The sequence below is a fragment of the Myotis yumanensis genome, unplaced genomic scaffold (assembly GCF_028538775.1).
Source record: "Myotis yumanensis isolate MYYU_CA2020_CCGP unplaced genomic scaffold, mMyoYum1.0.hap1 SCAF_8, whole genome shotgun sequence".
NCBI lineage: Eukaryota > Metazoa > Chordata > Mammalia > Chiroptera > Vespertilionidae > Myotis > Myotis yumanensis.
Genome location: NW_027223759.1, coordinates 44,548,836 through 44,571,302, shown reverse-complemented (window position 1 = coordinate 44,571,302; position 22,467 = coordinate 44,548,836). Strand labels below are relative to the sequence as shown.

The 22,467-nt window shown below is 41.2% G+C and overlaps 1 protein-coding gene across 5 annotated transcripts in view; it reads left to right on the top strand.

The window, feature by feature from the left end:
- RAPGEF4 (Rap guanine nucleotide exchange factor 4) overlaps positions 1-22,467 on the top strand; it is a 260,265-nt gene that overhangs the window by 159,361 nt on the left and 78,437 nt on the right. For 4 of the 5 annotated variants that reach the window (XM_070422742.1, XM_070422745.1, XM_070422744.1 and 1 more), the window contains 4 exons: positions 12,834-12,887; positions 13,177-13,283; positions 17,336-17,457; positions 19,484-19,667. In XM_070422742.1, coding sequence (XP_070278843.1) covers positions 12,834-12,887; positions 13,177-13,283; positions 17,336-17,457; positions 19,484-19,667 — 467 coding nt within the window. The remainder of the gene's footprint in view (positions 1-12,833; positions 12,888-13,176; positions 13,284-17,335; positions 17,458-19,483; positions 19,668-22,467) is intronic. The other variant, XM_070422743.1, reaches the window with a different exon arrangement.

The following is a 22,467-nucleotide window of genomic DNA, read 5'->3' as shown; positions in this document are numbered from 1 at the left end:
AAGACAGTGGATTTTCAAAACAATGACTATATTTTTCTGGTCATAAATATAGTAGCGCTTATATCAAATATTTGGAAACATAAAACTATTTTTTAATTGCTTAAAGTATTACAAAGAGTATTACATATGTCTCCTTTTTTTTTTTCCTCTCCTTGACCTTCCCCTGGCCTCCCCTACCCCCCAGTGTCTTGAGTCCATTGGTTATGCTTATATGCATGCATACAAGTCCTTCGGTTGATCTCTTACCCGCCCCCCGCCAACCCTCCCTGGACTTCCTGCTGTAGTTTGACAGTCCATAAAACTTTTTTAAACATCTATCATATATGCCACCACCCAGAGCTCTGTGTATTTTATATGTTTAATATTTAGAACCAATTTAGTTTAATATATATGTAATATATATATAATATTTAATATAATATATATAATATTTAATATGATATATATATTCCATAGCCTACATTCAATTACGTTTATAAAGGACTTTTTATTATTTAATATTTTCTCAACCATTTGAGAGAATGAATTTCCTCTGCATTAATTTTTTTCCAAACAGCAATATGGATCTTGTAAAAGTTAGTTTTCTCACCACCCCCTCCCCATTTTCAGAATTATTTCTGGTTACATTGCTGTTCTTCCTTCGTTTTTGACTTTCTGAGTCTTTCCCTGGTATTAGTCCCCTTATGTGTGAAAAACTTCTTCCTTCAGAAATTCTTCTAAAACAGGTCTGCTGGCCCCAATTTTCCTTTATCTGGGAATGTCTTTCTTTTCTCTTTTAATCTTCATTCCTAATGGATATTTTCTCTGGATAGAGAATTATGGGTTGAGAATTTTAATCCTTCAGCATTTTTCATGAACCAATATTGATCCAATATTGATAAAGTCCATTGTTTATTCAGATTTCCTTTTTTTTTACATGGTGTCCTTTTTCTGGTCCAGGAGGGATATCACTTTATGTCTTGTGGCCCTGTCACCTTAGGCTCTTGTAGGTTTCTCAGCCTTTCCTCACTGATGCCTGACAGATTTGAGGGCTATCAATCAGGAATTTAGGAGGATGTCCCTCATTTGTGATTTGGCTTATTTTTTTTCTCCATTAGACTCAGATTATGGGTTTTGGGGGGAAAACCCACAGAGGTAATGTACCATTTTTGTCACATCATATCAAGAATACATGTTATTAATACGACGTATCATTGTTGATATTGACCTTGATGACCCGGTTAAGGTCGTATTTGCCAGGTTTTCCCACTGTGAAGTCCCTCTCCCCCCACGGCTCTTTCCATGCTGAACTCTGGAAGGAAGTCACCATGCACTGTGGACACTTTTGTGTTATGCTCCATCTCCTTGATAGTGAAGATCTACATAAATTATTTAGAATTCTTCTACATGAGAGATTTGTCTCTTCTCTCACATTTATTTATTCAGTCATTTATTTATATCAGGATGGACTCGAGAGATTTTAATTTACGCTTTGGGTTGTAATCCAATACTACTATATTTATTTTGTTGCTCAAATCGTTCCAGCTTTGGCCATTGGGCGCCCTTTCAGTTGGCTCCTGTGTTACTTTGGCAACTCCCATTGTTGTATTTTGGACATGTTCTTACTTTCTGACACAACCAGATGTGTGTGTATTCCCTGTCCCCATCTTTGCCACAGCCATTTTGCCAAGGGTCTTTGGTTTCTTTAATTGAAGAATGGTATTAGAAACTAAGATCCAGATGGCAGGTGTGCTTGTTTCTATTGAGATGTTCTTGCTTCTAAGCCCTTTCAGCTGAGAGAGCAAGGAAATACATACAGTATACTAACTTGAGCACATATAGGTACCTGTGCATATTTATTTATATATCCATCTGTATCTATATTTAGTTCATACTGATTTTTCTTTTTAAAAAAATATATTTTATTGATTTTTTTACAGAGAGGAAGGGAGAGGGATAGAGAGTTAGAAACATTGATCAGCTGCCTGCTGCACACCCCCTTACTGGGGATGTGCCCGCAACCAAGGTACATGCCCTTGACTGGAATCGAACCTGGGACCCTTGAGTCTGCAGGTCGACGCTCTATCCACTGAGCCAAACCGGTTAGGGCCATACTGATTTTTCTAACTCTAATCCACCACCACATAAATTATTCTAGCCAAGATGTCTCCTTAAACAGTAGTCTCCCCCACTGTTTCAGTTTCTGTTCTCAGTTACCTTCAGTCAACAGTAGTCTGAAAATAGTAAATGGAAATTTCTAGAAATAAACACTTCCTGAGTTTTAAATTATGCACCATTCTGCATAGTGTGATAAAATCTTGCTCTATTCCACTCTGTCCCTCCCAGGATGTGAATCCTCCCTTTGTCCAGCGTATCCACACTGTATGCGCTCCCCGCCCATTAGTCACTCAGTAGCCCTCTCAGTTATCAGGTGGACTGTCCCTTAACACAGTGCCTGTGTCAAGTGACCCGTATTTTACTTAATAATGCCACATTCACTTAACTTCTATTATAGTATATTGTTAAAATTGCTCTATTTTATTATTAGTTATTGTTGTTAATCTCTTATAGTGCCTGATTTAGAAATTAAACTTCGCTATAGGTAGTATATGTGGGAAAGTCGTAGTATATAGAGGGTTCGGTGCTATGCACGGTTTCAGGCACCCACTGGGGGTCTTGGAAAGTATCTCCCTGTAGATGGGGGGGGCTACTGAGTGGTGGTCTATATGATTAAATATTTTTATACGTTCCAATGAGCATGCATTAGTCTGCGATTTAAGAAAACCAGTAACTCAGTATATGTCTTTACAATTGATAATCTGACTTCCCGATGTGTTTTTTTTTTTTAACAAAGCTGAGTCTGTAATATCTTCACCTGTAGCATCTTCCTGCACTTTCTCCTCTTATCCAACCAGCTCTGTGCTACAGCTAGACGTGGAGACTCCAAATACTTTAAACTCCCCCCTCTGTGATTTTGACTCCAGCCTGCACTACCTCTAGCCTTTAGGTCCTTCATCCGAAAGCTCCTGTTCAAGTCCCGCCTCCTCTGGAAAGGCTCCCTTGAGCCACCGTGGACAATTGTTGCTACCCTTCTCCTTGCCTCTCTATAAATCACTTATGACATGTACATAGAGGTCAACTACGTGTGATTTTCATGTTCGTGCCAGTCGACCGCAGCATAAGCATCCCTCTGATCTTGTGAAACCCACTTGCTGATTACTAATCAGTGCTGACTGCCTAGAAAAGTGTGTGCATTTTCTGACTGTGGCTTTAAACATGAGTTGTAGAGTTTCCACAGCATGTAACATGAAATGTGTGTCACTTATTTTGAATTTCATACATTACCTAAAAGTATTTGTGAGAATTTCTGAGACTTTTGATGGACTCAACTTATATCTTCAGAAACCTATATGTGGCTGTAGAAAACTGCTTTTCACTTTCTCGAGAGTCAAATCACTGGGCTTCTTAAGCATAATAGCTGAGAAGCATGTGGTTGTGTAGTATTTACAATGGAACATATGAATAAATAAAATACTTGGATATTTTATTAATATTTATTATGACCTCCTTGAAGAAGTTATGCTTGCCAGGTATAGGAACTATTTAAATGAAATAGCTGTAAACATTTAATTAGATACCAACTTTAATACTCTTTTTGTTTTAATTGTTCATATGTTTGTATTCCTTTGAGGGCGTTATTAGTGTTTAAGCAGTAGATACTTGACATTTGCAATCAGCATTCTACGTTTTTCCCAGAATTACTAAATGAATGAATATGTGTAAAAATGCCAGGCAGTCATTGAGGCTCACTCTCTCTCCACGGGTCCTCCTCCTGAGTGCCACCCTCCGTGGAGGTTGGTGGTGGCAGGCAGCGTTTTTGCACACACACAGATTGCTGCCAGTTGGGCCGTGTGTCAGGATCACATATGTCTGGGTGCCGTGCAGATGTTAAGTTTCAAAATCCCAAGGTCTCCTTTTTTCTGTGTATAATGGAGGGTTAGTAATTATTTTCTTTTGTGTTTTTTTTATAAGAAGATTAAGTAAGTTTCTTGTTCTAACATAGGTTTTTTTTCTTTTAACTTTTCATTAAAGCTTAGCATATGCATGTAAAAATGTACACATGTCATATAAGCAGAATTTTGGGTGCACATATGTATATGCATCTTGAGGGTGCCATCACTTGTATGAATTCTCAAAACTGCCCATAAAACTTTCAGAAATACTTAGCAAAACAGTGAAAACTCAAAACTGTTTTTAAGAACTTCATTGATCTAAGGAAATGCAAAAGTGTCAACTTTAAATGAATGTTTCTCCCTTTCAACCTTAAAACACCTTATTACAGATAGGAACTGAAGAGAAATGTTATTCCTAGGAAGGAAGAAACAAAAGTAAAGTAGTCCACAAATTATTTGCCAACATCCAATAAACTGAGTCTTTCCATATCTAACCATAAGGAGCAAAACAAATTTCAGAAATGAGAAGAGGAAAGATTCTTTCCATTCTTTTTATGCCACTGCCAGGTAAAAACCTCCCCAGAGATTTCTCCATGTATTAGTCAAGTAAATATTTAGTGAATAATCCCTAGGTACAAAGCACCGTGGGGATTCCGAGATAACAAGAACACAATTTTTTATTTTAAGGAGCTTATGTTGTACTTGGAGAAACAGGTAAACAGCTGTGGCACAAGCAGTGAAATATTTGCAGTAATGGAAATTCAGGAAATGCAGAAAGACTGGACATTCCGCTCAGGACACAATTGTTGTATGTAGAAAACATACTATAGATCCCTCACAATAAGAAATTCAGGACCGATGGACCCAGAGATGTGAAACTATCTCTCCATCATCTTGACTTTCTCTTATTTTCTCAGGATAGATGCAAGGTAAGTTATGAGTTTTCACTGTTTTGCCTTTACCTGATCACTAATCTCCCCAAATGGTTCTTTAAATTGTTTAATCTAATGCATTAATTATGAATCTTTAAAGAACCAATGATGAGAAAAATCATTTGTTGTGGGCTGATTTTTAAAAAAATATATATTCTTATTGATTTCAGAGAAGAAGGGAGGAGAGAGAGATAGAAACATCAATGATGAGAATCATTGATTGGCTGCCTTCTGCATGTCCCCAACTGGGTATCGAGCCGAAACCTGGGCATGTGCTCTGGCATGTTCTCAGACCGGGAATAGAACTGTGACCTCCTGGTTCACCAATCGATACTCAACCACTGAGCCACGCCAGCCGGGCTGTGGGTTGATTTTTTTAAATGAGTTTCTGTAGTTTCTCAGATTGTGTCAGAGGGTGTGTTCCTAATTGGGCCAATCTCATTTTAAATATTTTGTAGCTCAAACCCAGCATTGTAACCCAAATTTAGCATCATTTACCAGAATAATCCCCTTTGAATTCTAATAGATTAACTTTAGCACATTACAGAGGGCATTCTTAAATGTCCATAGAATAAGTTTATATCTATACTTTTTTTATTCAAACTATAATTACAGAACATGGCAACTCAGACTACATGTTTTTATTTACAGTATATTATTACAAATGTGTTGTTATGTTACCTAATTTTACATTCAGGTCTGTGATTCATTTTGAGTTATTGTTCATGAGTGGTGTAAGGTCTGTGTCGAGGTTCATTTTTTTGAATGTGCATATATCCAGTTGTTCCAGCACCAATTGTTGAAAAGATTGTCTTTTCTCCGTTCTATTTTCATTGCTCATTTGTCAAAGATCAATTTGTGTGGGTCATTTAGGTAGGTCTATTTCTGGGCTCTCTATTATGTTTCCATTTGTCTGTTTTTCTGCCAATATCACAGTCTTGATTACTGTAGCTTTATAGTAAGCCTTGAAGTGGAATAACATCAGTCCCCCAACTTCATTCTTCTCCTTCAATATTGTGTTAATTCTGGGTCTTTTGCCTCTTTATATAAATTTTAGAATCAATTTGTTAATATCTATAAAATAACTTGCTAGGTCCAGTTTTTAACTTCTAGCTTTGTAGGAATAGAATCTCTGAAAAGACTGGGCTGGTGGTTCCAGCACTTGATACCGGGATGTGGTCTGCCTTCTTCCACTCCCACCCTTTCTGCCCTTCCTTCTCTGTTGCTGGTCCATTGAGGAAGGAGAGGGAAGGAAGACATTTCTTTTTTAGAGTTCCTGTCTCTGTGCTTACTTTACCCAAAATATTCTTGCATCTTGTCTACTTTTTCATTAGTATTATTCATGGAATATGGTTCCATAGTTAACATATTAATCATAGTTCACTTAAATTTTCTGTCTGACAATTCCAAACTCTCTGTCATATCTGAGTCTGGCTCTGATATTTATTTAGTCTCTTCAGACTTTGCTTTTCCTTGCCTTTGGCATGCCTTGTAATTTTTGGTTACAAGCCCGACATGATGTTTTGGGTAAGAGGAACGGAAAGTAGACCTTTAGTGTGAGTTTTTTTGTTAATCTGGCTAGGGTCTGAGCTGTGTTTAATATTTGTTATAGTTATAGATGCTAGAGGCTTCTAGTGTCCTTGGTTTTGTCTCCTAGGTTTAGTTTGGGCTTCCCTAAGAACTCCTCCTTAGATAAAGTCTACAATTTTTTTCTGTCAATTGTATTTTGTATTGGTTTCGGGTGTACAGTTTACTGGTTAGACAATTATATACTTTACATAGTTTTCCCTTTAAGATTTCCAATATCCCAACTGGCACCATACATAGTTATTGCAATATTAGTGACTATATTCCCTCTGCTTACTTATATCCCCATGAGTATTTTGTAACTTAGAGTCTGTATCTTACAGCTCTTTCAGTTGTAACCCACGATTTTCCTACTGGCATGGTTGGGGCAAGTAGGGGAAAGGAAGTGTCTTATAATATTATGACTAAATTTCGGCCATTCACAATCATTTCTTAGCTTCTTTTTCTCTTTTAGTTGAAATAGGAGGCTAGAGGGGACTAGAGTCAAAGAAATGCCTTCCCCCATGGGGGATAAGAATCTAGTAGAGTCTTTTCCCTGGAGTCTTTTCCCTTTGTTACAGAGAACACTCTGGTTGTATTTCACAGAGCTTCCCCCTCCCTTCCCCAACCCTACACCCCGACCACCCCGCCTCCGATTCCATAAGATCTTTTTTGGCTCTTCATCAAGAAAGCCTGATGGAGTTCTAGGAGGTATGGGGATCCACCTAAGACTGCCCTCCAGAAGTTCCTTACTCTCAAGCTACTCCACATTCAGTCTCTAGCAGTTCTTCAAATTTACCATTGTTAAAAGAAAAACTGAGGCATATTAAACATTTTAAGTTTATTTGAGCAAAAGTTGATTTGGATCAGACCCCAACCAGAAGTGGTTAGGAGTACTCTACCAACAGATGCTCAGGGAGATACTTTTTGTAGAGAAAAGGTGGAAGCAATGCAAGGAAATTAACTGGCTATAGCTTTAAGCCTATTGGCTGTTTGTGATTGGTTGTACTTAGGTTTTAATTTCATAACCTTGAGGCATCTATAGGCTTAGACTTTGGCTGCTTACCTAAGCTACCATGGCCTTAGAGCCACATCAGTCTAATGACTTCCTTGTTTAATTAACTTAACACCATTTAAGTGTTCCTACCCGTCTGTGGTTTCTGTTCCAGGTAGCCAAATCTCAGCTGTTAACTCTCAGGATTCTCTTGACTCTCCCCATTTTGGGGTGGCAGTTTCCTCTACAATCTCAGATCTCTGACTGGCCTAAGAGAAGTCATTATTTTCATGTTTTTCAGCTTTTTCATGTTGTAAGGATGGGAGTAACAACTTCTAATCTCTATATGTGTGGAAGCTGAAATTGGAAATCTATAAGCCAATTTTGAACTAGGAAAGACTTAAAAAATAAAAAAGCTGCACATAGAAGCCAAAGAAGTCTGTAGATGATTTTTCCATTATTTAATAAATGGAAAAACTTACAAAGTTATTTCACAGTGATGAAATCTGTCTATGAGTCTGACTTGGTCATTCCTTTCATTTCATCTGGTCAACCAAAAAGTGATGACATTGATGATCATGAATTACAAGACTGAGGCATACTTTGCTAAGACCTTAGTTGTATTATTCTAAAATGCCAAAAACAAGGGGGTGTAATTTCTAAAAGTATATCTTTTCATTAAATAATTGAATATTATTCTCCCCACTTCCTAGAGATTTTCTCACCTGAAATGAGCAAGAGAAAATTTGAAATCCAGAATGTGGTTGCTTTCATTTGACTCAGATTGCCTCACTAATTATTTAGCCCATAGAAGTTTTGCTTTCCCAGCAAGATCAAAAACTCATTTAGACTGAGCACTTTGTCAAAGTCTTCTACTTTAGCCTAGCACATTGCTTTGCACACAATAGGCCTTCGTTAAATATTTGAATTAAATTGGATGTGGACTTATATGACTTCTTATTGCGCTGGGTTGCCAGAGTTCTGCCAATTGCTTTGTGTCCCAATCTAGCTTGTTAGTCTTATCACTTGGCTTAAACTGCTGTGCATTGCAAAAGGCTTCTGTGAGCAAGTACTTGAGTAAAAAGAATTACCTGCTTTCAAAAGGACCTGCATATGGTTTTTCACAAAACCTATTACAGTGCCTTATACCTCATTATAATCTACTGGGGAATTATTGTGCATCTTGTAATGGAGGCTAAATTCATATTTTTCACCACCTGATTAGTATTACTGAATTGGCTCTGGTGCCAAAAGGAATATTTTCCCTTATTGTTTTTCCTTTTCAGTAGTAATAGAAACATAATAAAAAGCAGTAGAATGCATCTGCTCTCCAGAAACAAACAAAAATCAATTACGGTCAATCCTGAGGGAAGTCTTCAGTGGAGAAAGCCAAGAAAAGCAGAGAGCTGAATACCTCTGCCTTTATCTGTTCTCTCTGCCTAGCTTTTTAGGATGATATTTTCATAGCCCATTTTGGATTCATTCATGCCTAGGTAAGAAGGGAGAATTTTTATTTTCAACACATGATTGATGTGTTGAAATGTATGAAATTTAATTGGAGAAGAGTCCATTTCTTTCTAGGACCCATCTGTAATACGTATTTTCTGGCTGTAGGTCAGAACATAGAGCCACCCTAGGAAACAAACCAAAGAACATTAATGAAGGCTCACTCTGTGCTCGCTCACTCTCCATCTTCCCTATCTGTAGTCCAACACAGAGAGTGCCTGGGGGACATGGAATTGTGAGTGTTAGAGGGCCAAGAACATCATGGGGAAATTTTGATGTGATTGTGGGAGGAGGTGAGTACCGCATTTACCTGCACCGCCATCTTGACTCTCCTTCCCCTATTGCTGGAAATTTTTAAGATCCAGTCTGCTATCTGACAACCTAGAAGGGCTTAAATGCTTTTTTCTCAATGAATTTGACTCAGACAGAACACGAATTCTTCCAAAGGGCGAGCAAAGTCTTCTCTAGAAGAAGAGAGCAGGTGGGATGGGGTCATTGTCCCTGGGATTCAACTCCCAGGTCTTCCAGTTATTAGCAGGAAGCTCAGTCCCTATGTGTCTCTGCCCTTGGTTTTTTCAATAAAAAATGAGAGAAGTAGTAAAATAAGGAGATGACACGCATCAGGGCACATGTGCAGGCCAGATGAATAAAGGGCCTGCCACAGGAAATGTTTGGTCTTGCCTTTAGGGCTGCTTTCCTTGTCTTCATTCTCATTAATATCACCAGGCCACTTCTTTCCCTGTCTCGTTTAACCTAATCATTTATAAAATGAAATTCTTTTCCTCATTCTCTAAAGCACAGCTAAGCTGAAATTCTCAAAAGAACTTTACTTGAAAGCCAGGCGAAACCAAAAAAGGAAATACAAAAGCAATAAAGTCACACTCATGACCGAGGAGTTCCTGAACAGGCATTAGCAGGTGGTTGTTTTCCAGGGACCTGGCCTACCTGTCACAGATGCCCTCGATCTTACAACAGGTGGCTGCTGGGAACCAATATAATTCTTAGAACATAGGCGCTTGCCTACCTGAATACAGCGTCCCCTTTCAAAGACAAATCGTTATTCCCCCAAAATAAAGCTTCCCCTGCTTTCACCCTGCATGTGTTCCTTGGAGGTTTTATTTAAATAAAGGGACTGAGCCTTCTCAAAGCATCCATTCATTATGTTGCCCCGAAACTTAAAACTTTTCCAGCCAGGGAAGTTTCTAAGAACGCCGCCTTTCAACAGATTCAATAGCCTCCCGGTCCTGGAATTGGAACTAGGGTTATTTAGCTAAAAGACAACCTTGTGGACATTTTACCCTTTTAGAAGCTGCAAATCAAAGGAACAATTCTGGTTGAAGCCTGATGCTTCCCCCTGCTTTTGTAATACTTCCTTTTCAGGACTCCAAGGGACCAGAAAGGGAACTACCCATCAAAATAAACTAACCTAAGGACCACTTCTTAGCATTTTGTTAAAATACAGCCACTTCTGTAGAAACAAACAAAAAGATGCAATTTTCAAATAATGTTTCATTGCACCTACTGGAGAATAAACATCCATCAGTAATCCTCAAGTGTGGGCATCTTCTCAATCTCTATCTCAGCCAGTCTCTCAAAGACTCGTGCCAAGGAAAGTAGCTTTTTATATAGGAAAGAAAAGATTGCCTCAGAAGTTAATCCCACATCCATCAACTCTCACGTTTACCTGCATCTCTTTCTTTCAAGACAGGAAGAAGAAATAGGTTTCTACTACTATTTTCAGGACTAACCAAAGGCTTCTACTACTTGGATATATAACCAGGCACAGTCCTGGGCCTATAAACCAATCTGTGTAATGTAAAGATGCAGGAGGCATGAGTACTGGGAACTCAGAGCTCAGAAGCAATCATGTTTTTAACTGCACACAGTTCCAGAGTCCTGGTGCCTGCTGGCCTGGCACTTTTGAATATTTTGTTCAGACTTGGCCCCACAGAATTCTCTCTGTCTTCTTGGAGGAGGTGGTACAAACACAGGGACTCTGTAAGCTCATGGCCCCTCTCCCATTGAAAGGTCTATCATAAGGGAGCATGGGTTATTTTAGGGCAAAGTTGGTCTCTGTTGAAAGCTGCTATTGAATGGGACCAGACTGACATTCCTTGGTCTATGCCGGCTGTAAACAGTATGCTGCTAAAATACTATAATATTGCTTGACACCTGCACTCTAGTGATTTCAAGAGGGGGAAAAAGTCTACTGGATGTCAGAGAGGTGATGAAAAACATTCAGTGAGATTTCAGTCATGCTAAATAAATCTGTCTCATCTATTGTTTTCTTAAAGCTTTAAGAGTCTTTTCACTTTTTCCTTCATGCTATTATATTAAGAGCATCAATGCACCTGAAATTTATCATTGATAAAATGATAGGTATATGTTTATGCATGTCTATTTGTATTAGATGCATAAAGTATTTAAAATTAATATTGATTTTCATTTCCCCCAATTATATTTATATAATCCTATATAAAATAAGGATTAGAGTGAAAACCTAACCATTTATTTTCAATGTAATGGCTTCTGTTTGCAAAATGTAAGGCTTTTAATGGGAAGTATAATAATCTCTGTATGAGTTTTCTGTGAGTGCTATAACAAATTGCTGCAAGCTTATTGGCTTAAAACAACACAAATTAATAACCTTACGGTGTTATAGTGTAGAAGTCTGAAATGGGTCTCATGGAGCTAAAATCAAGTTGTCAGCAGGTCAGTTCCTTCAGAGGCTCTGGGGGGAAATCCATTTATTGTCTTTCCTTTTTTCATCTTCTAGAGGTTGCCCTCATTCCTTGGCTCTTGGCCTCTTCCATCTTCAAAGCTAGCTGAATCCGGCCGAGTCCTACAGACTCTGCTATCATCTGGTTCTAACTCTTCTGCCTCCCTCCTCCACCTTTTAAGGATCCATATGATAACATTGGACCCGCCTGGAAACATGAGGATTATCTCCCACTTTGATCCTTAAGTTAATCACCTCTTTTGCTATCTAATCTAACATAGTCACAAGCCCTGGGGATGAGGCCATGACATCTTCTGAGGGAATCATTACTTTGCCGACCGCAACCCATAAATAAGCCTGCCATCTTTTACCTTCTGGAAGTGGCATAAACAGTGTGGTATTGATGTTTCTACCATTACCTGTCACTGCATCTATCTTTGTCCTCCTTTTGGAAATGCCATAATGAGTCATTTCCGAGAAGTAAAGGGGATTTTAATAGGACTAGGGGACTCAGTGTGTGGCAAGTCAATTCTTCAGCTTTCTTTATCTGAAGAATGTGGGTAAGGATAGAAGCTTCATCTAGCTGTTGTGACAGCCACAGAATCCTGAAAACTGTGCACTAACCTTGAAAATGAAAGGGAAGGTACACGAGCTGCCCCAGTGGGGAACTTGAATGCATACAACCACCAAGAAGTATTATTTTAAAAATAAGACGTTTTTCTTAAAATACAAATCGCAGAAAAAGAATCTTTACTACATGACAGAGGATGGAATCACTCATTTCCATCCTAAGTCAATACTTTATCCCTAGCCCCCAAGATAGGTCATTTTAATCTGTATTTATGTTTTCCTTGCTTTGCTTTTGCCTCTGCTCTGATGTTTTTATGCTTTGAGTGGATATCAATTCCCCTCTCGTTAAGCATACAAACATCTAATCATTCCTGTTTGTTTCCTTCATTTTTAATAAATTTATATTTAAATTTTGGCAAATTGAATGGTCTAATTTTGCCCTTTGAATGCCTGTGCATTCAAGTTCTGTAGGCAGATTTTAGCTCTTGTGTTTTGTTTTGTTTTTTAATTCTATTTTGAGTTTTATAAAAATGGATGTTTCTATCCCCAACCCATAATTTTCTTTAGTGAACTTTTTGTTTAATTTTCTTTTGCTTTAACGTTTTATTTTTCAGACACCTCTCATTGAACCTCACGTTCCTCTTCGTCCTGCTAACACCATTACCAAGGTAATGGGATGTAGGTGGGTTGATGAGCCATCAGTAACCACTGGAGGTGGTCCATATGTCAGAGCATCCCATCAGGCAACCTCAGAAACATTCTGCAGAGATGATACATATTCAGTGTGTCTTGGTTCTCAACATAAAGCAGTCATACACATGAACAATGTGAATGTATGAATGAGTTGTATTTTTCAAGCCAGAGTCAGATTGGAAAGTGATTTAAGGATTTGTCTGGTTTGTTTTTCTCCTATAAACTCTCTTTCTCTCCCCCTCCTTCCACCTGATTACACCCCAGGTCCCTTCAGAGAAGATCCTCAGGGCTGGAAAAATTTTACGAAACACCATTCTCTCTCGGGCACCTCACATGATAAGAGATAGAAAATATCACCTAAAGACATACAGGTATGTGCAGCCCCTCCGGTTCATGTTTAGTGAAATGGGAACATGTTTTGCATGTTTTGCATGGGCAGCATGTTTTATAATCCTCCCGGTTCTGGAAGGTCTAAGTTGTTTTGGATCCCGCATAACTTTAATTATTCTTAATATTCTCAGCAGTTACTTCTGAACTGATTTGCTTGGGCATTGGTTTAATTGTGATAAACAAAGAGAATAAAACTTTTGTGTTTCTGTTTACTAGTATCTTTTAGGAAAACTACCATATTTAGATGAGATTCGACTAATATTTATTAAGCATTTATTTATGCTTGAAGCCCTGTACCAGGTCACATTCTATACATCATCTCATTTTATCCTCACCTTAATGTGCTAGGTAGGTGTATGACCATTTTTCAGGTGATAAAACTGAGGCTCCAAGAGATTAATTTTTCTTGTCCAAGTCATAAATCTAATGAGTGGCAGAGTCAAGATTTAAACCAAGGTTGGTTCAGTGATCTGTTCATTCTATCTTTTATTCATTCCACAAGTTTATTAAGCACTTACTGGCCCCCAGGCACGATTGTGTTCCAAGCCCTACAGATACAGGAATGAAAAATATATATACAATGTCTTTTACAGATTTTACTTAGAAAGTAAATATAGATTTTATTCTATTATGCATATAGTAAGCTATATAGCACTGTCACAGCTGTAATTGTATAGAATTAAGGACTCATTGTAGCTGTCACTGGAATTAAAAAGTAATAAAGACTAGAGCTGAAGGATTTAGTTAAACCTTCTGGGCTGACTGAGCCATGGTGGGTCAAATAAGAACTTATGTCTAATCTTTTACTCTTGATTGTATCCACTCAGTAAGGGTTTAGGACTTAGGATGGCCTGTACATGGCACACAAGCCTTCGTGTTCTCTGCCTGCACCCATCATTCAGACTCACAGGCCTCTTCCCGCGGCCGGTCAGATTCACTTTCCCATTTAGCTGAGACATGACCTCAGAACCCATCAGACTTGATACAAGTCAAAACCCATTTGATTCCCATGAACCAAATTCATAAGACAGAGAAAAGCTAGAAAACACATTTTAAAGTCACCATGAAGGGTATGTATCTTTCTAGTGACGATCAACTCTGATAAAACCTGTGAAATTATACCTGGTTCACCCCATAGAAAACCTTTGAGTGTATGAGCCTCAAGATCCAGTCTCTTTCCCAGGGACAGAGATGGGAAAACATTGTAAATTCTTCCCCTTAGATCACTTTTTCTCCACTCCATACACTAACACACTTCTGCTTGCATTTGTCATAAATGTTTTATTTATTCACTCATTTATTTTTATTTTCAATTATAGTTTATGTTCAATATTATTTTGTATTAGTTCCAGGTGTTTAGCATAGTGGTTAGACAATCATCTATTTTACAGTGTTTCCCTTGATATTTCCAGTACCCACCTGGCACCATACATAGTTATTACATTAGTGACTATATTCCCTATGTTGTACTTTACATCGCCATGACTGTTTTGTAACTACCCATCTGTCGTTCTCAATCCCTTCACCTTTTTCACCCAGCCCCCCAACCACCCTCCCCTCTGGCAACCGTCAGTCTGTTCTCTGTAGCTATGAGTCTGTTTTGTTTGTTCGTTTATATTAGATCCCAATATGGTTACAAGACAAAAATGGATAGTTTATTACATTTAGAATTTTTTAAATGAGATGGGATTTGAGAAACGCTTTAGTCTTATCAGTAATACATTTCAGTTCCTAACCTTTTACTGTTGATATTTACCATTTTGGATGACATTTGGAAGCGTCTCCTCCAATCCTGGAAGCTCATTCTTTGGGAGTCTGTGGTCCCCACACACTACTCTAATTTTAAGGGAAGTAAAGGTTAAAAAGAAATTGTGATCATATGACCCAGAGAGAACTTAACCTCTTTCATTCATTAAGTGGATTTTAAGAACTCATATGGCTGAAGGACCTTTTTCTTTTTAAAATTTTGTGAGGTTTTCCCTTAATTTAAGATGTAATTCTGTTTTCCCAAGTGTTGACTTGCGTTAGGGAAATTCCATTAAAATATGTCATCTTTGGTGAAAAATAATGGAAACTAGAAGTCAGAAACTATAATCGAATCCTTGCTCCATAGTACTAAGATTTTAAACCCCTGAAATATAGGTGTTATGTCTATTCCACACCCTGTGACATGAATTAATGATCTGTTGGTAATGACCCATGATGCAACTGGAAGCCAAAGGCATGATTTCTCTTTTCTGCAGCACAGTTTGAGTTCCTTGTCTCAGATCTTGTTTCCAGTTCCATCCTCACCCTCCCTCCTGCTCCTCACCCCATTATAGCCATTATGTCATTGCTGCAGTATTAGGGGGTTGACGTCTTTCCAGATGCAGTATCATCCCTAATGATCACTATACTAGTGATCTGCTGTCAATTCTAAAGTGAATAGGGATCATTAACAGGAGGAAACCCAGTGACAAGTGGCACAGCTGGGTGTCTTTGTTCTGTATTCTCACTGCAGGATTATTATGCCTGGTATCAGGGCCCAGGTGATCTGGGATCATCTCAATTCCATGTGTTCCTTTTAGTAAAGGTAATCATTGAATAAAAAAACCACATGAGATTGATTTTTCTATACCTTTACAAGACTCTGCTCATTGATAAATTCTCAAATTAGAAGAGGAATATTTTGACAGCTCATCTGTTTGGTTCAGAATGAACAGTAACTAGGCGCCTTTTTGCCCATTGCAACTCCAGTGTGTAATCAGAGTAGTCCTGGAGACCTAATAGCCTTCTCAGTACATCCTCCTGGTGAAATATTTTAGGGTCAGGTTTGAATCAGGACACCCCAGGAGCTCTGATAAATTTCAGTTCCTAGAGTACTAGAACTGAAAATGGCCGTAGCAGCCATCTTTTTCTCCTCCTTTCTTTTACAGATGAGGAGACGGAGAACCAGAAAGTTGAAGCAATATAGCCACAGTCATATAGCTAATAAGTCGCAGACCTGGTCCTCCCAGGCTAAGCCTCTTCCTAAGGTGCCATGGCACCGAGAACCTCCTCCATGGAGACTAAAGGGGAGCTCCCTGGGCTTGACCCAGGCTCAGCCTTTGCCCCCGGGGCTGGTGGCATCCTTAGCAGGGGAGGGAGGCCACCAGTGACTCAGACCCAGCTGCAGGCAGTGGGCTGCTCTGTGACTCCTGCCTGTTCCACTGTCCCTTGGGATTCATCCCTTGGACTTAAAGATTCCATTTCCTCCCTTGTACCATCACACCATGGGCACCTGCCTTTCTCTATCATCCCACTGAAGGTTTTAGTGTTTCCTAATGAGTGTGCGTGTGCTTCTGTGTTTCCTAACTCATGCATGTAGTTGGCCCATCCTGACCAACTTGCCGCCGAGGGGCATCTTAGGGACGAATGTGTGACTATACAGAGAGCATTTAGAGCCCTTCAGACAACAGGCTCTGTAGAAGTGCTGATCCTCATTATATGAAACTTATTTCTGAGAGGTTTGCATTGCTAATTGCTTGTTTCTCCCAACACCCCCCTGAGGAAGATCAGCCATATTACTTGAAAATATAAAGTGCTGTATAATTTTGCTCTTACACAGCGCCTTTCACGGAGCATCTCCAAGTGCTTCACAAACATTAACTCATTCCTCACGGGCTCGGGTGAAGGAAGTCAGGATTTTGCTTTGCTTCCATTTTACGCTGAGATTTCCTGGGACAGGTGCAGGAGCAGAGTTTCTGGCCCCGCGACCTTTAGCTTGCCAGATAATGCTCCCTGTCTGCAGCCCTTCCGTCTCCCCTGGCGCTGCAACTTGTGATGCTGTTTGTTTAGGCAGCCTCGCTTAGAAGGTTCTCTCACGAGCGAGCTGAGTAGTTTTATTGGTTTGTACAAGAGTTTGAGAACCTGAGGCCACGCCGTGTGGTGCTGTGTTTGCAGTGAGACCTCTTATGGTGGGAGAGCAGTAAGCTCTTCGGAGGGTCTCCTCTCAAGAGAGACATCTTCGTCTACAAGGGGTGACCGCCCGTCCTTTGTGTCCGCCTCCCCTTAGACAATGCTGTGTGGGGACCGAGCTGGTGGACTGGATGCTGCAGCAGACGCCCTGCGTTCACTCCCGAACTCAAGCCGTGGGCATGTGGCAAGTCCTGGTGGAAGACGGTGTTCTCAACCACGGTAAGAGGAGCCACGGGCCCTGGAAACCCTGGGGACACGCTAAGTGCATTTTCCTGGCTGAGCTGTTGCTGAACTCCCACATGGGCAAGAGAGGATTATGATCCCTTGAGGGACCCACCAAGCTAGCATCTTCATGTAGCAGGACAGATGCAGCGAGTGGATGCTGTTGATTGCCGTGTTCCGCCACGGTACCCTCCTAACGCGGGAGACGGTATGAAGGAAAAGGAAATTGCAACCCGAGTGCATCAGTTCTGATTATGTTTATTAGTTTGCGTTCATGGTTCATTGGTGGAGTGATTATACTCTGAGCACCGCACAACAGTCCTGGTGCAGGGGCAGAGTGGAGAGCAGTGAAGTGTGTGGCTGGGCTGATGACATGGAAGAAAGTCATGAATTCAGAAGCTGCCTTTTAACCAGGGCGCTGTCTGGGGGAGCCAATGTTTTGCCCACAGGAGGACCGTATTTAAAGTCGGGACTGTGCTCTGCAGGGGCAGCCCTGAGAGCCGCTGTTCAGGGCTGGAGTGTGACCGTGGTTGAGCTGCTCATGCCTCTTGTGTGAAGACCACTTTTCCAAACTGGCAAACTATTACAGTCATTCATTTAACTGACCAGCATCTGGGACTCTACTGATGGTCTTGCCAGAGTTCTCAGACTTTACATACAAGCCACCTGGGACTCCTGTTAAAATGCGGATTCTGCTGTGGTGGGTCTGGGCCTGCATTTCCTACAGGTCCTGGATGCTGCTGTTCCCGGATCACGTTTTAACCCCTAGAGTGCCTGGGAGCGCGATCGCGCTCCTCCTGTCTTTCGCCAAAAGTGCCGGGAGCACTATCAAAGCTTCGAAATGGCGTCCAGTTCTAAGTGTGCTTTTATTAGTGATGATGATATTGCTAAATATGTCAATGTAGTAAAGGTTTCCTTAAGTTTTTGGATATGTAACTTCATTTACTTGCGATTCATAATTTTTTTCCTAAACTGCTGTAAAATCAGCAAAAATGCCTTGGCAATTTCAGCATAGTTCCTAGGGTATTGGTTGGCACTCCAAGGGTTAAGCAGCAGTGATCTACTGCTTCCTGTTATCTTTTTTTTTTGTGTGGCTTTTTAAAAAATATATTTTATTGATTTTTTACAGAGAGGAAGAGAGAGAGATAGAGAGTTAGAAACATCGATGAGAGAGAAACATCGATCAGCTGCCTCCTGCACACCTCCCACTGGGGATGTGCCCGCAACCCAGGTACATGCCCTTGACCAGAATCGAATGTGAGACCTTTCAGTCCGCCGGCCGACGCTCTATCCACTGAGCCAAACCGGTTCTGGCCCTGTTATCTTTTGACAATCCTGATGCTCCAACCTGAAAGGGTCTTACGCATTTTAAGACATATAGGTGAGGCATTCTGAGCCAAGCTCCCTGACCTGGTCCTTCCCAGATTGAAATCTTTTTGTTTAGAAGGAACAAGCCGGGGGGGAGGAAACACGTTTAAAAATCATAACTGGAAGGAAATCACTGTAAGATCCCTCTAGGTGTATGTGACCTAGAAGCTTGGTCTAGTCACCTTTGTTCAAACAATTTTACTCTGCTATTTTGAAGTGCAGACAGTTTATAAACAGTACAAAAGAAAAACATGAATTCTGATCCCGACAAATTAGGGGTTTGTTTTTTGTTTTTTAAGTCTGTACTTTCAAAAACCAGTTTAGAGCAAGATCCGGCAGCTGATTATTTTCCTGTGTGGGACCTGGTCCTGCATGCTAGAAAATGTCCACACAGCAATTGTTGCTCATCTCCGACAAGCTGGCAGGTTGCCTTAGGAGAGTCCTAGGGCGGCCCAGGAGGTGGGCGGGTCGGAGGGAGCCGTGTGGCGCCTCACTGCAGCCTGAGGTCATGCCTTCCAGCTGCACAGCCCTAGGCCAGCGGAGGGAGAAGGTTGAGGAGCCTCACCCTTTGCTACCACTTGGCTGTCTCTCCTGACACCGCGGGGGCGGGAGGCAGAGGTGCGACAGCTGACACTTGCCTCCATGCTTCCCACAGTGGACCAGGAGCATCATTTCCAAGACAAGTATTTATTTTATCGCTTCCTGGATGATGAGCACGAGGATGCGCCTTTGCCGACGGAGGAGGAGAAGAAGGAGTGTGATGAGGAGCTGCAGGACACCATGCTGCTGCTGTCACAGATGGGCCCCGACGCCCACATGAGGATGATCCTCCGCAAATCGTGAGTAAGAGCATGGCGCCCACCTGCTGCGTGTGGCCAGGGCAGGCGCACACCTGGGCAGGGGAGAGGAGAGGCTGCTTTGGAGAGTCCTGGCCTCACCCAGGGTCAAAGGAGGGACTCGGAAGGGTGACACAGCAGTGTGTCTCTTTTCTATTTTGTTTTTGAGCCAGGTACCTTCATTTCCCTTTTGCATGAGTTAAAAATATGGAGATTTTTAGTGGTTGGCTTCAACACTGAGTCCACATATTAACCAAGCTTTGCTCAGTGACAAATGGCTCTGCTTCGATGCCAGACCACCACAGCCCGCTCTTCCTAATGCAGTAAGGCAGCGGCTGTCAGAGCCACAGACCTTATGCCTGTGCTTGTGAATATTCATTCGTTTGTTCGTTCGTTCGTTCATTCATTCATTCATTCATTCAGCACATCCTTTCTCCCTGCTCCAAACCTGTGCTCTTTAACATAAAGACATACTAAAGAGAACCTCACTGCTCATTACCACTTCGAGGTCCCCATTCAGCCAGTGAGGCGCTCTCTCCTCCCATCTTGGCCGAAACCCACCTTCCTCCAGGCACAGCCCAGCAGCTGAAGTTGAGGACTTCAGCTGTTTAATCAGATCAATTCCGAAAGAAAGGACCGAGCCCCTCTTCTGTTCAGGGAGCCCTCCTAATTGGCATGGGGCACACAGCAGCATATGCCACAGCCCCAACCTCAGGGGAACCTTTTCAACAAGAGAGGGCTTGGCACTCAGTTCTGAAACCACGCACAGGCTTATGTTTTTCTGCTGGAAATGAAATTGTTCTCCACCCGGCAACCAGTGCCGGCCAGCTGTGGATGTCAGCTCTGAGTCACTGGCTTGGCTGACCTCAGATGGTTAGCGGGTCTCGGTGAGAGGGTTGGACCTTACATGTCTTATGTGTCCCCTGGGCGCTTTCCAAAAGTGAGGTGTCCCTCAGACCAGTTCCTCAGTGTCCGCGCCCCACACCGGCTCACAAAGCCTCTCCGCTCTCCTTTTGTCCTGTGCCCAGGATGCGTCCCCTTCCACTCGCCCTTCCTCAGCGCTGCACCAGGCTTTCATTTCTATCACACCGTGTCCTCTTTGTCAATACTTCCTCTTGGGTCTTAATTCCCCTACCATGTGTTTAAAGGCCTTCCCTCATCCCAGTTGGCACCATCATCCTTAACTCTAAAACCATGGTTTTTAGCTCCTTTAGCCTCAAACAACAACAACAAATTGTTGGTTGTTGTTTTTTTGTGCGTGTGTGTGTGTTTTTTGCCTCAGAATTTTATTTCTTCAAACAAAAATTTTACTAAATCCTAAATACCAAACAGAAAGCCAGAGTTTCATAGCCCTAACCATAAGGAGCATCCAGGAACCCTTCCCAGGCTTTGATTTGTCTTCCCTGAGGATGGCAGGGATTGGTTGCCGAGGGGACACAAGAGAGTCCCAGGGCTTGGAGAGCTCATGAACACCATCATTCTAAACCAGTGATGGCGAACCTATGACACAAGAACTCATTTTTTTGGTTGATTTTTCTTTGTTAAATGCATTTAAATATATAAAATAAATATCAAAAATATAAGTCTTTGTTTTACTATGGTTGCAAATATCAAAAAATTTCTATATGTGATACAGCACCAGAATTAAGTTAGGGTTTTTCAAAATGCTGACACGCGGAGCTCAAAAGGTTCGCCATCACTGTTCTAAACCATGCTTTTGCCCTGGCTGGTTAGGCTCAGTGGATAGAGCATCGACCTGCAGACTGAAGGGTCATGGGTTCGATTCTGGTCAAAGGCACATGCCAGGGTTGCTGGCTCGATCCCCAGTAGGGAGCATGCAGGAGGCAGCCAATTAATGATTCTCTCTCATCATTGATGTTTGTATTCTCTTTCCCCTCTCTTTTCCTCTCTGAAATCTATAAAAATATATTTAAAAAAAATAAAAATAAACCATGCTTTTTTTCCTGTCATACTTCTTCCTCTCTCTCTTCTCCACACCCCCTTTTCCCATTTGCCTTCATCATTTCCTGGCTCCATCCCCTTTTTGCTATTTTTTTATGTCACTTTCATTCAAGCCAACACCATGTAGTGGTTGTGAATCTCAGGAGCATTGGAAATATGGGAGGATGTTTAGTTGCCTCAGTGTATGAGAGGCACACTGCTGGCATTCATTGGCCAGTGGCTGGGACAGAGGGATGCTAAGCACACCTCAGTACCTAGACCCCGACAAAACAAGGAGCTGTCCTGGAAATAATGTTGAGAAACATTGCTGTCAACTGTGAGTTTCTTAAAGACAAAAACATATCGCATTTTACTTCATTCATTCATTTATTCATTCAACCAATGTTTATTGAATACCTATTTTGTCCTAGCTACTTTGTCAATCGCTAAGGCTGTAGCATTGAACAAGGGGGTTGCACCTCCTTCCCGGAGCTTTCTCCTAGTGCAGGAGACAGACCTTAAACAACTAGTTAGGCAAGCAATTGTTTTATCACAGCTGCATTATGAAGCACAAAGGAAAATGTACTGTGTTAATCTAATCTGATAAAAGAGAAACATGCAAATTGACCACACCTCTGCTACACCCCAAGCCACGCCCACCAGCCAATCAGAGTGACTATATGCAAATTAACCCAACCAAGATGGCGGCCGGCAGCTACGGAGCTGGAGCAAGCAGGAGGCTTGGTTGCCCCGGTGATGGAGGAAGCCAAGCTTCCCGCCTACCCTGGCCAGCTGGGGCCTCCGCTCAAGGCAACAAAGTTTCAATTATAGAAGATAAATAAATCCCAGATACCTGCTTCCA